General features: G+C 42.3%; 1 protein-coding gene across 12 annotated transcripts in view; it reads left to right on the top strand.

Moving 5' to 3' along the window:
- VPS13D (vacuolar protein sorting 13 homolog D) overlaps positions 1–12864 on the top strand; it is a 273475-nt gene that overhangs the window by 29414 nt on the left and 231197 nt on the right. For 11 of the 12 annotated variants that reach the window (XM_024976417.2, XM_024976416.2, XM_024976415.2 and 8 more), the window contains 7 exon segments: positions 736–915; positions 2126–2256; positions 3088–3163; positions 3600–3770; positions 5198–5328; positions 8807–8939; positions 10474–12687. In XM_024976417.2, the coding sequence (XP_024832185.1) occupies positions 736–915; positions 2126–2256; positions 3088–3163; positions 3600–3770; positions 5198–5328; positions 8807–8939; positions 10474–12687 (3036 nt within the window). 12 annotated transcript variants of the gene reach the window in all.

Raw genomic sequence — 12864 nt, 5'->3', positions numbered from 1 at the left:
CTGGGCTCTAGAGCACAGGCTCAATACTTGTGGCCCATGGGCTTAGTTGCTCTGCAGCATGTGGGATCTTCCTGGACCAGGGATCAAACCTGTGTCTCTTGCATTGACAGGCAGATTCTTTACCACTGGACCTCCAGCGAAGCCTGAGAGTAGGTTTTAAGAGATATTTCATTTACAACTCCATTACTGAATTTGAATATTTACATGGTTTCAAACAGATCTGAGTGGCAGTGACTGTAAGAGAATTAAGTCTGAGCCAGTTCAAAAGTTTGAAACCCTGAGGACTTGAACACCAGTCCAGAATCACCCTTTAGACTCAGGCTGTCCTGTGTGGTAGCCACAGTCACAAATGGCTATTTAAATTTATTCAGATAAAATCAAAAATTCACTTCCTCAGTTGACTAGCCACATGAGCCACAGTGCTCAGAGCCTCCTGTGGTTAGTGGCCACCATGTGGACAGTGCAGTGTATAGAGCATTGCACTGTGTTGGGCAGTGCTGCCTTATACTGTGGTTTATCATGAATTTGACATTGCCCCTCGTTTGACAGTGAGTTGATCAGAGCCCTTGTAAAGGCAGTTAGAGTCATTTCATGTTGGTGAATAAAAGTCACCCATGACTTTGGAGTTCTTTCCTAAAGGGCAGATAATAGTTATATCATATCATTGAGACTGCCATCAGTGCTTTTTAAACTTTCCCACGTGTTTTCTTAAAGCCTCTTCTTCCTCATGTTCAGGCTCCGAGGAGTTTTTTGACCCTACTGCGGACGCCTCTTGTATGAACACATACACAAAGCGAGACCATGTCTTTGCGAAACTGAACTTGCAGCTGCAGCGAGGGACTGTGACTCTGCTGCACCAGGAGCAGGGGGCTCCCCAGATGAACCAGAGTGCTTTCATGCAGCTTGAGTTTTCAGGTGCTGCCCCCAAAATGCTTCCTGATGCTCTCTATCTCCCCAGACACCAGTGTCCACTTGAGTCTTGGTATTTGTGGTAGTTCTGTTGTAGAAAGTTGCCATGAGTACTGAGTCATGGCCCCTAGTGGAAACACAAGGTTAGGTGTCTGTAAGCATTTGGTGATCACATTCATCAGTAGATAAATACATTGTTCTCTGTGTCTGTGTGTTTAATGACACCTTATTTAATACATGTTGTTAATTCATTAATGGATCTCATGGCCAGCGACACTGAAACTGTAACTGATGTCTGAGTGAAGGTTATCTACTACATGTATTTCCTCTGTAAAACACAGCGCTCCTGCACTGTGCTTGGGGGCCCTTTTAAACAGCGAAATCCCCAAAAAACAGCACAAAAATGCCAAAAGCTGGCACTAATTAGATCATGATAAGGGCACTGCTATGAGCTGAAACAAGAAGGCAGATTGTTGCCTTGTTCAACTTCAACTAGAAATACACACTTCAGGTGACTTGAATGCTCTGCACATGTCTGCAGAGCACTGTGAATGTATTATTTTTGGGGTTACAGTAAATTTTAGTGAGTAGGTGAATTTGCAAATATGGAATCTGCAAATAATGAAAAATTTTTGACTTCTTTTTGTGAATTTGAATTGAAGGTATATAAATAAATGCCCAGATGTTAGTTATGTCTTCTCACAAATAGATTTATTGTCGTTCATAAAACAGCCACTTATCTGAGGTCTGGCGGTAGTTTAAAGGCAAGTGACCAAAAAAAAAAAGCCAGTTTTTGACTGGCTTTGACTTTGTAATCTTGAGAGCTGAGAAGTCATAAACTTAGTGTGAACTAGCAGATTGCTTGAACTGAATTGTGAAGTGCTCTGTTTAAAATTCATTGTGTTAGAAAGCTTCTGATATTCCTCACAAATTTACATCAGTGGACAGGAAAGCCTGACATGCTGCAGTCCATGGGGTTGCAAAGAGTCAGACATGACTGAGCGACTGAACTGAACGGAAGTAGACATATAGATATGTAGATAGGGTTATTTTGTTCCAGTTCGAAGGAGAAATAGTTCATGATATCTGATAGTTCACTCTAAAATCTAATATTTTTATATTAGATTTTATAATATTTTTATAAAGTATCTAATACTTTGAAAATACTTAAGGCTATGGTGGCATAGTATCAGCTCTTAACATTTATCTTCTGTAGGTGTAAAACTTCTAGCAGAATCCCTTCCTCGAAGAAACTCCTCCTTGCTCTTAGTCCGGTTGGGTGGACTCTTTCTTCGAGACCTGGCTACGGAAGGAACCATGTTTCCTCTTCTGGTCTTCCCTAATCCAGTACGTATAGCTGTATGATTCGTTCAGGGTGTTGGTGAATTGACATCAGTTTTAGGCAAGCAATTAGTAATATTAACTTGATTTGTTCCGATATTTGATCATTTTGAGAGAGACACGCTGATCAGACTATAACTAGAGTTAGATAAGTTTTTTGATTTTGTTACCATGTGTTGGTGGGATTTATGGCAGTGGCTTCCCCCAACCTGGTGTTGTAGCCACCTTAGAATAGTTGCCTGGATTTGGAAGAAAATGCTATCAGCACGACTATTTCCTGCATTTCAGGTTCAGTGTTTGAATTTCCTCTGTATCTTGACAGTGATTTTCATGCATTCTGATCCTTAGTCACTGATAGGACTTCTCATCTCTCTAGAGTTACAGAAGAACCACTTCAAGTTTTCTCTATATGTGTACTTTTTTATATATAATATTCTTCTTAGACGAGAAGATCTTTGATCTTACTGAGTTGGCAAGGATATGATCAGAAGAGTTGAATCTTTAGCTCCTTATTATGCTTCCCATAACTTTTTGGCTTAGGGGGTTGGTGATAGGGTGGGAGGGCAGAATCAAAGTGTGAAAAGCTGTGCACGTCCAGTCCTCGTTGAGCAGTAGTTCATGTAGTGCCGAGTGCAGAGCAGCAGCTGCCTGTACAGGCTGGGGAAGGCACAGACTGGAGGGCTCGGCCTCCAGGTCTGCATCCCCTGATGTCACGTGAGTTTTGATTCGACTGTGCTAAGTGAGAGTGACGCCAAAGGGTAAGATGAGAGAGAATGTGTGCACGGTGAATTGGCCCCTATCACCCTGACCTTTATGTGTTTTGTGTGTGTTCATCAGCAAAAGGAAGTTGGCAGAGTCTCCCAGTCTTTTGGACTCCAAACAACGTCTGCAGACAGAAGCCATCATTATCCTGGTAAACTGTCATGTGTTCTTAAATTCAACCTTAAAAATGCAATGATTACAGATCAGTAGTCTTGGTCAGAGGTCAAAGAGGGAGTGAGTCCTGTTTTGTGCCCATGGGTTTGCTGTGTGGATCCTTATCTGACTTGGAGACGCCCCTGTGCTCTCCCTTGACTGGTGAGTGACTGGAGCAACTCACAGGGCCTCCGGGTCTGGGGTTCCATGATGGGAGTGAATACAGCAACTTGGTCTTGAGGAGTCCTGTTGATACCTAGAGGCAGTCCTTATTGGGCTCTCTATTTTATAAAGTTTTTGAAAACGAGACTTTTGGAAAATAATTGAGGAAATGTCTTTTTTTCCCCCAGAATTCTTTGCCAGTTATAAAGAATAAGGTGATTGTTTTGCTGTGTTCTATTTATTTTTTTTCCCCTCTGGTTCTTTTCCTCTAGCTGCAGACCCAGATGACCCGGTTTTTGAGATGCTGTATGAGAGAAATCCAGTGCACAGCCATTTTGAGAGGCGGCTGAATGTCAGCACGAGGCCCTTGAACATCATATATAATCCCCAGGCTATTAAAAAAGTGGCAGACTTTTTCTACAAGGGAAAGGTTCATACCTCAGGTTAACTTCTTTGTTTGATTATGTTACTTTCTAATGACCTCTTTGTTGTCGCTTCTGGGACAAGGGTTATTATACATTCCGGTGACCTGGTAGTGCTAGAAAAGGCCTGACAGTAAGTGGAAGGGTTGTCCTTCGATACTGAATCAAAGTGAATATCCTTGGAAAGTTGCTCTTCCAAGGGGAATCAATGACTTAATATTTTTTCTTTCTTTGCCTTCATTTAGCATGCATTTAAAATACTTTCCAACTATTACGACAGTGGTTTCCTTGGCTACCCAGGATATTTTAGGCCAGAGAATTTAGGAGGAATGTTCAAGAATTTTCTGCTAGATGAGAGTGGTCTGTTTTACTTGTTTGGTGCAGCAATATATACTGCAGAGGTTGTCATTGGACTCTTCTGTGCACTGGTATACATATGTCTGCCTTTGTCTCCCAAAAAGATTTGAGACAGTATATGCAAAAAAAGCAATTCTGTTGATAGAGAAATCGATAAAACAATAGTGCTTTCCTAAATATATCCGTCACTCCTCTTTCATAAGAGTTGTTTTAGTTTTTGATCCAGTTTTTGAGTCTTTTCATGCCTGGAAAATCCCACGGATGGAGGAGCCTGGTAGGCTGCAGTCCATGGGGTCGCTAAGAGTCGGACACGACTAAGCGACTTCGCTTTCACTTTTCACTTTCATGCATTGGAGAAGGAAATGGCAACCCACTCCAGTGTTCTTGCTTGGAGGATCCCAGGGACGGGGGAGCCTGGTGGCTGCCGTCTGTGGGATCACACAGAGTTGGACACGACTGAAGTGACTTAGCAGCAGCAGCAGCATGTACATGAATGTGTGTGCATGCTTAGTTGCTCTTTGCGACCCCATAGACTGCAGCCCACCAGGCTCCTCTGTCCATGGAATTTTCCAAGCAAGGATACTGGAGTGGGTTGCCATTTCTTCCTCTAGGGGATCTCCCCCACCCTGGGATTGAACCCATGTCTCCTTCATAGGCAGGTGGGTTCTTTACTACTGAGCCCTCTGGGAAGCCCCTTTCATGTAGACGGTGACCATAAATGTCTTAGCTTCATTGCTCTGACACTGATGGAATGTAGAAGGCAAATCCTCCTAAATTCCAGTTTCCCTTTCAGTAATGATCATGCTTTTAAGGATTTTGAAATATAATACTTTAGAATCTTTCAGAAAATGATTCTAGAAATTCTGATAACTTAGATACCCACCTCTTATGTACTACCTTTCTCTGCATGGCTGTCCCTCACTGTCTTTGCCACTTTCCTGTGACCCCAGCTCAGGCTGGAGTAAGGAACTCCTGTTGTACAGACTGTTTTTTAGCTTTGGTGGAAATTCCTGGTGAGAGTAGATGTTGCAGCGCTTTCTTTCACCCAACCATAAGAACATTCTGACTCTTGGATATTTCCAATCTGGCAGGTTTTGGTTATCAATCTGAACTTGAGTTGAGAGTGGCTGAAGCTGCGCGAAGACAGTACAACAGACTGAAGATGCAGACCAAGGCAGAAATCCGACAGACTCTTGACCGATTGCTAGTGGGTGATTTCATTGTAAGTGGACATAACGAATGCTCCTTTTGGGGGTGGGGGTGGGAAGAGGAAGGCATTCTTTTTGGGAAATTCTTTATCTATAGTAGAGAGTCATGCTTGTATCAATTACACTAATAAGTAAGCAGAATCTATGAAATACTTATCAGCTAGCAAAAAGTAAAATCCCATGTCTTTTACAGTCAGGGTGTAATAAATAAAAACAAATGACTGAGACTAGATCATCTATTATTTCTTCCTTGTTTCTGTCTTAGAACATTCTCAAGACTTGTCTTTGTTCCATTTTCTAGACCTGACATTTTGTAAATATTTCAATTAAGAACACCCCCTTTTACTTACTGTTATCAGAAGAAAAACTATTGGAATGATGCCCCAGTAACTTTTTGTTTTAAAGATTTGTTTGTTTACTTTTTTGGCTGTGGTGGGTCTTTGTTGCTGCATGTGGGTTTTTCCGGTTGAGGCGAGCAGGGTCTACTCTTTGTTGTGGTGCACGGGCTTCTCAGTGCAGTGGTTTCTCTTGTTGTGGAGCATGGGTTCTAGGTGTGTAGGCTCAGGAGCTGTGGCTCGTGGGCTTAGTTGCTCCGCTGCATGTGGGATCTTCCCGGACCAGGAATTGAACCAGTGTCCCTTGAATTGCAAGGAGGATTCTTAACCACCGGTTCACCAGGGAAGCCCGATACCTCCATTTTGATTCCTGGGAGTGATGATCACTTTGTGATGCCGAATGCCCAGCTGACATGAGGACGCTTGTGCACAGGAAGAGCCAAGAAACATCTCAACAGTCCAGCTAAACTGAGTTTCTGACCCTGTGGCCTGGGGATGTGCTGCTCAGATGCAGCAGTAGGTGTACCACTCAGAGGGTAGCTTGTAGTTGGTGCAGAGCCAGCTGGGAGTGTAAGGGATGGCAGAAATGTTCAGGGGCAACACTTAGGGGTTTGTAGTATGGGATGCAGAATTTGTTCTGTTTTTTGTTTTTGCATGTGTTTCAATACAAATAACAGCATTTAGTACTTCTGATTATCTTAGACCAAGAGGTTTCTCTTTCATGGCATTTATATAAATTATCTTTTACTACTACATATAATTTACCAAATGTTACTATTACTACATGTAGTTATATAAATTATATTTATATAGTATATATAAAATGTATAAATTATATATTTACAATACTAGGATATGGAAGCAACCTAGATGCCCATTGACAGATAAATGGATAAATAAGTTGTGGTACATACACACAATGGAATATTACTCAGCTATGGAAAGAAATGCATTTGAGTAGTCAGTTCTAATGAGGTGGATGAATCTAGAGCCTATTATACAGAGTGAAGTAAGTCAGAAAGAGAAAGATAAATACCGTATATTAAGGCATATAAAGGCAAAGGAACCAGAGATCAATTGCCAACATCCGCTGGATCATCAAGAAAGCAAGAGAGTTCCAGAAAAACATCTATTTCTGCTTTATTGACTATGCCAAAGCCTTTGACTGTGTGGATCACAATAAACTGTGGAAAATTCTTCAAGAGATGGGAATACCAGACCACCTAACCTGCCTCTTGAGAAAGCTATATGCAGGTCAGGAAGCAACAGTTAGAACTGGACATGGAACAACAGACTGGTTCCAAATAGGAAAAGCAGTATGTCAAGGTTGTGTATTGTCACCCTGCTTATTTAACTTCTCTGCAGAGTACATCATGAGAAACGCTGGTCTGGAAGAAACACAAGCTAGAATCAAGATTGCCAGAAGAAATCTCAATAACCTCAGATATGCAGATGACACCATCCTTATGGCAGAAAGTGAAGAGGAACTCAAAAGCTTCTTGATGAAAGTGAAAGAGGAGAGTGGAAAAGTTGGCTTAAAGCTCAACATTCAGAAAATGAAGATCATGGCATCTGGTCCCATCACTTCATGGGAAATAGATGTGCAAACAGTGTCAGACTTTATTTTTCTGGGCTCCAAAATCACTGCAGATGGTGACTGCAGCCATGAAATTAAAAGATGCTTCCTCCTTGGAAGGAAAGTTATGACCAACCTAGATAGCATATTCAAAAGCAGAGACATTACTTTGCCAACAAAGGTCTGTCTAGTCAAGGCTATGGTTTTTCCAGTGGTCATGTATGGATGTGAGAGTTGGACTGTTAAGAAAGCTGAGCGCCGAAGAATTGATGCTTTTAAACTGTGGTGTTGGAGAAGACTCTTGAGAGTCCCTTGGACTGCAAGGAGATCCAACCAATCCATCCTAAAGGAGATCAGTCCTTGGGTGTTCATTGGAAGGACTAATGCTGAAGCTGAAACTCCAATACTTTGGCCACCTCATGCGAAGAGTTGACTCATTGGAAAAGACTCTGATGCTGGGAGAGACTGGGGGCAGGAGGGGAAGGGGACGACAGAGGATGAGATGGCTGGATGGCATCACCAACTCAATGGACATGAGTTTGGGTAAACTCTGGGAGTTGGTGATGGACAGGGAGGCCTGGCATGCTGCGATTCATGGGGTGGCAAAGAGTTGGACACAACTGAGGGACTGAACTGAACGGAACTGATGGCATCTGGAAAGATGGTACAGACAGTTCTACGTGCAGGGCAGCAAAAGAGACACAGACATAAAGAACAGACTCTTGGACTCAGTTGGAGACGGTGAGGTAGGATGATTTGAGAGAATAGTATTGAAACATACACATTACCATATGTAAAATAGACAACCAGTGTAAGTTTGATGTATGACTCAGGGCACCCAAAGCTGTTGCTCTCTGACAACCTGGAGGGATGGGGTAAGGACGGCAGTGGGAGGGGAGTTCATGATGGAGGGGACACATATATACTTATGGCTGATTCACATTGATGTATGGCAAAAACCATCACAGTATTGTAATTGTCCTCCAATTTAAATAAATTGAAACAATATATAAATTGTTAATTTTTTACTGTATATAATCCTCTTTGATAGCATTTATATAAATTAGCTAATTTATATAACAAATTCATGGGAAGAGCCATTAACAAATTAATGAATTGTCCCTTTTTTATATTTAAAATGTCAAAGCTTATGTTTTTCAGTAAGATATTTTGGCCTGAAAGTTCGTGCTTAGCAATGTCCATGAATAAATAAAAATATTTAGATTTCTCATTTATTTGAATTCCATAATTTCTACAATACTTTTAAAGTATTAAGTCTTTAGAAATAAGACCTTTCTTAAACCATCGATCATCAGAATCAAATAGCAAGCAATGCCCAAACCAGTAATTTGCACATTTTTCTTGCCCACTTCAGCCGTTTTCCTGTGGTAATGTCTCATATCCTTAAGCATTTGGATCCACTTTTATTTTAAATGTTTTGCTTTAATACCATAGACCATTAGGTCATCCTGTGATCCTAGTGTGACCTTCAGGGAGGCTTGAGCTCCAGCTGATAAAAGTGCCCACTCTTAGCTGTTGTAGTTCAAGGCTATTTAATTGTGGTTGATTCTATTTTTATAGGAGGAGAGTAAACGGTGGACTGTGAGACTGGACATTTCTGCCCCTCAAGTGATATTTCCTGATGACTTTAAGTTCAAGAATCCCGTGTTGGTTGTTGTGGATCTAGGAAGAATGCTGTTGACCAACACCCAAGGTACAGTGTGAATGTGAAGTAATAAAGGCATATCTTGGCAGATTGATCTCTCTCTCTCATTGAACCAAGTAAAGCTTAAATAGAGGTTTATTTAACGTTTCTAGGCTCCAAAGTTAACTTGTTACTTTTTTATATAGTAGTTTTATTGAGATCCATTTGAAAATGTACAATTCAGTTGTTTTTGGTATATTCATAAAATGGTACAGCTCTCACTGTTATCTAATTCTGGAACATTTTCTTTGTCCCAAGAAGACATTCTAGACCCATATTCTCTATTACCACCTCTCCTAGCCTTTGCTAACCACTGATCTTTCTATCTCTGTTTATTTGCCTGTTCTGAACAGTTCATGTAAATAGAATCATGTAATATGAGACCTTTTATGTATGACTTCTTTCACTTAGTGTTTTCAAGGTTTATCCATTTTGTGAAAGAAGGGAAAGTGAAAGTGTTAGTCACTTAGTTGTGTCTGACTCTTTTTGACCCCTTGGACTGTAGCCCGCCAGGCTCCTCTGTCTTTGGAATTCTCCAGGCAAGAATACTGGAATGGATAGCCATTCTGTTCTCCAAGGGATCTTCCCAACCCAAGGGACTGAGCCCTGGTCTCCTGCATTGTAGGTAGATTCTTTATCATCTGAGCCACCAGGGAAGCCCTGTAGCATGTTATCAATACTTCATTTCTGTTTGCAGCTAAATGATGTTCCCTTGTATTGATATACTACATTTTATAATATTTATCCACTCATCAGTTGGTGGACATTTGGTTGTTTCTACTCTTTGGCTGGTATGAGCTTGGCCCTAAGGGGATGTGTAAAGGGAATTACATCCGAAGAAAAGGATCACACAACCTCAGAAAGTACCTACTTGGATTTATAAAACACTAACATGGGACAGAGACACAGGTGACCAAACCCAGGGACGTGTTTTTGTAGTTGTCGCGACACTGCTCAGGTGCCGAAGAGAGGGGTTGAGTGAATTTGGGGCTGGAAACTTGACATATTAAGCAATTACTGCTCGCCAAGTGCTGATCTAAAACTCGGGTATTGTGTTGAGGAGGCAGAGGAAACCTCTGTTCTTTTGGAAACTTCTAGTTGGGGGGACAAAACAAACACATAGATGAATACAGGAAAAAGTAAACAAATAAGGAGGGTTGGTGATGGCAGCTCATGCAGTGCAGCTCAGATGTTGGGGGGCGGGGGGACAGTGTCTAGAGGGCATTGTTCGTTTCTGCACCCTGACATGTGTTCCTGTGTTAGCAGGTCTCCATCTTTCCTCATGTTCCATGAACTTTTACTCTTTGTGTTTTGATTTCCAAATCAGTAGATAAGTTCACTCTGAATACATGGGAAATACAGAATACTATGCTAAGAGTTTTCATCCGTTTATTTTTTAAATCAGGGCTCTTGATTCTTTCGTGTTGTCGTTCAGCCTCTTAAGTTGTGTCCGACTCTTCTCTACTTTTCTTAATTATTACATTAAATGGGGGAGGAAGGCAAGAGCCGACATGTACTTTAAATCTTCTGTTTTCATCTGCAGATGACTCCAAGAGGAAGAGTGGGGACGGGTCAGCATTGGAAGAGAATCAGTTCAGTGATGATGAATATAAGACCCCTCTTGCCACACCTCCCAATACCCCACCTCCTGAGACTAGCAGCAGTAATGGGGAGAAAACACCTCCATTTTCTGGAGTCAAGTTCAGTGAAGAGCAGCTTCAAGCACATCTCATGAGCACGAAGATGTACGAGAGGTACTCGCTGTCCTTTCTCGACCTGCAGATCATGGTTGGACGCGTGAAGGACAACTGGAAGCATGTCCAGGATATTGACGTGGGACCGACCCACGTGGTCGAGAAATTCAACGTTCACCTCCAGTTAGAACGTCGATTGATTTATACATCAGATCCCAAGTACCCTGGAGCCGTCCTCTCAGGCAACCTACCAGACCTGAAGATCCACATCAATGAAGATAAAATATCTGCTCTGAAGAATTGTTTTGCTCTCCTGACCACCCCAGAAATGAAGACTTTTGACTCTCAGATGAAGGAGAAGATTTTTCCCCAAGGGGGACAGCGGGGAAGTTTGCAAGACTCTGTGATGAACTTGACCCAGAGCATTGTGATGTTGGAGCAGCATACTCGGGAGGTCTTGGTGGAGTCACAGCTCCTCCTGGCGGAGTTTAAGGTGAATTGCATGCAGCTTGGTGTTGAGAGCAACGGCCGGTACATCTCTGTGCTCAAGGTGTTTGGCACCAATGCTCACTTTGTGAAGAGGCCTTATGATGCTGAGGTCTCCCTCACCGTTCATGGTTTGCTCCTGGTGGACACCATGCAGACGTATGGCGCTGATTTTGACCTTTTGATGGCCTCCCACAAGAACTTGAGCTTTGATATCCCGACAGGAAGCCTCCGGGACAGCAGGGCCCAATCTCCCGTCTCTGGGTCCAACGTGGCCCACTTCACGAGTGCTGCCACACGGAACAACCAGTCAGCCACTAGTATTTCTCTGGACAGAGTTCTCACCAAAGAACAAGAGTCCCTCATAAAACTGGAATATCAGTTTGTGAGTTCAGAGTGCCCGTCCATGAATTTGGATAGCACCCTTCAGGTGATTTCATTGCAGGTGAATAATTTGGATATCATCCTAAATCCAGAGACAATTGTGGAGCTGATTGGTTTTCTTCAAAAATCTTTTCCCAAGGAAAAAGATGAGTTGAGTCCTCAACCTTTAATGACTGATTTTGAAAGAAGCTTTAGGGAACAGGGAACTTACCAATCTACATATGAACAAAACACGGAGGTTGCGGTGGAAATCCACAGACTTAACCTGCTGCTCCTTCGGACGGTGGGAATGGCAAATGGAGAGAAGTATGGCAGAAAGATTGCAACAGCGAGTATAGGTGGCACCAAAGTTAATGTCTCCATGGGCAACACATTTGACATGAATGGTTCTCTCGGCTGTTTGCAGCTTATGGATTTGACACAAGAGAATGTTAAGAACCAATATGTTGTCAGCATTGGAAATTCCGTAGGCTATGAAAATATCATCAGTGATATTGGCTTCTATGAATCTGTATTTGTCAGAATGGAAGACGCAGCCCTCACTGATGCTCTGAGTTTCACCTTTGTTGAGAAATCTAAACAGGAATGTTTTCTCAACCTCAAGATGGCCTCCTTGCATTACAACCACTCCGCTAAATTCTTGAAGGAGCTGACGTTGTCCATGGATGAGCTGGAAGAAAATTTTCGAAGTATGCTGAAAAGCGCAGCCACCAAAGTCACCACGGTCCTAGCCACTAAGACAGCTGAGTACAGTGAGATGGTATCACTCTTTGAAACTCCCAGGAAGGCCCGGGACTCCTTTTTCTTAGAAGAAAATGAACCATATGGGTTTGGCCTAGGTGCGTCTCATTCTGACACCGTAAAGCTCATCTTGAACATAAACATTGAATCGCCAGTGGTTTCCATCCCTCGGAAGCCTGGGAGTCCCGAGTTGTTGGTAGGACACTTGGGACAGATCTTCATCCAGAATTTTGTGGCAGGAGATGATGAATCCAGAAGTGACCGTCTGCAAGTAGAAATCAAAGACATTAAATTATATTCTTTGAACTGCACCCAGTTGACAGGCAGAGAGGGCCCCGGGCCGGAAATGAGCCGGGCGTTCTGCCCTCTGTCTGGGTCTGCCAATGCCAATAGTCAGGAAGAAGCTCACTTCACCCGACATGATTTCTTTGAATCTTTGCATAGAGGTCAAGGTGAGGCATGGGTATCTTTTTTCTCATTTTGTTTAGATTCCAGAGCCAGCTATGAAGGTAGTACCTGGCTTAAACTAACAACAAAAACCTTTCTTTTAGAATTACCCTGAGTGAATATTTAAGAAGTTAAAATAGAATTTTAAGAGAATGCTTTCATATTACGTTTGAATGTTTGCA

The sequence above is a fragment of the Bos taurus genome, chromosome 16 (assembly GCF_002263795.3).
Source record: "Bos taurus isolate L1 Dominette 01449 registration number 42190680 breed Hereford chromosome 16, ARS-UCD2.0, whole genome shotgun sequence".
NCBI classification, from domain to species: Eukaryota; Metazoa; Chordata; class Mammalia; order Artiodactyla; family Bovidae; genus Bos; species Bos taurus.
The sequence above is the reverse complement of the archived record's forward strand: the minus strand, read 5'-3'. Positions and strand labels throughout refer to the sequence as shown.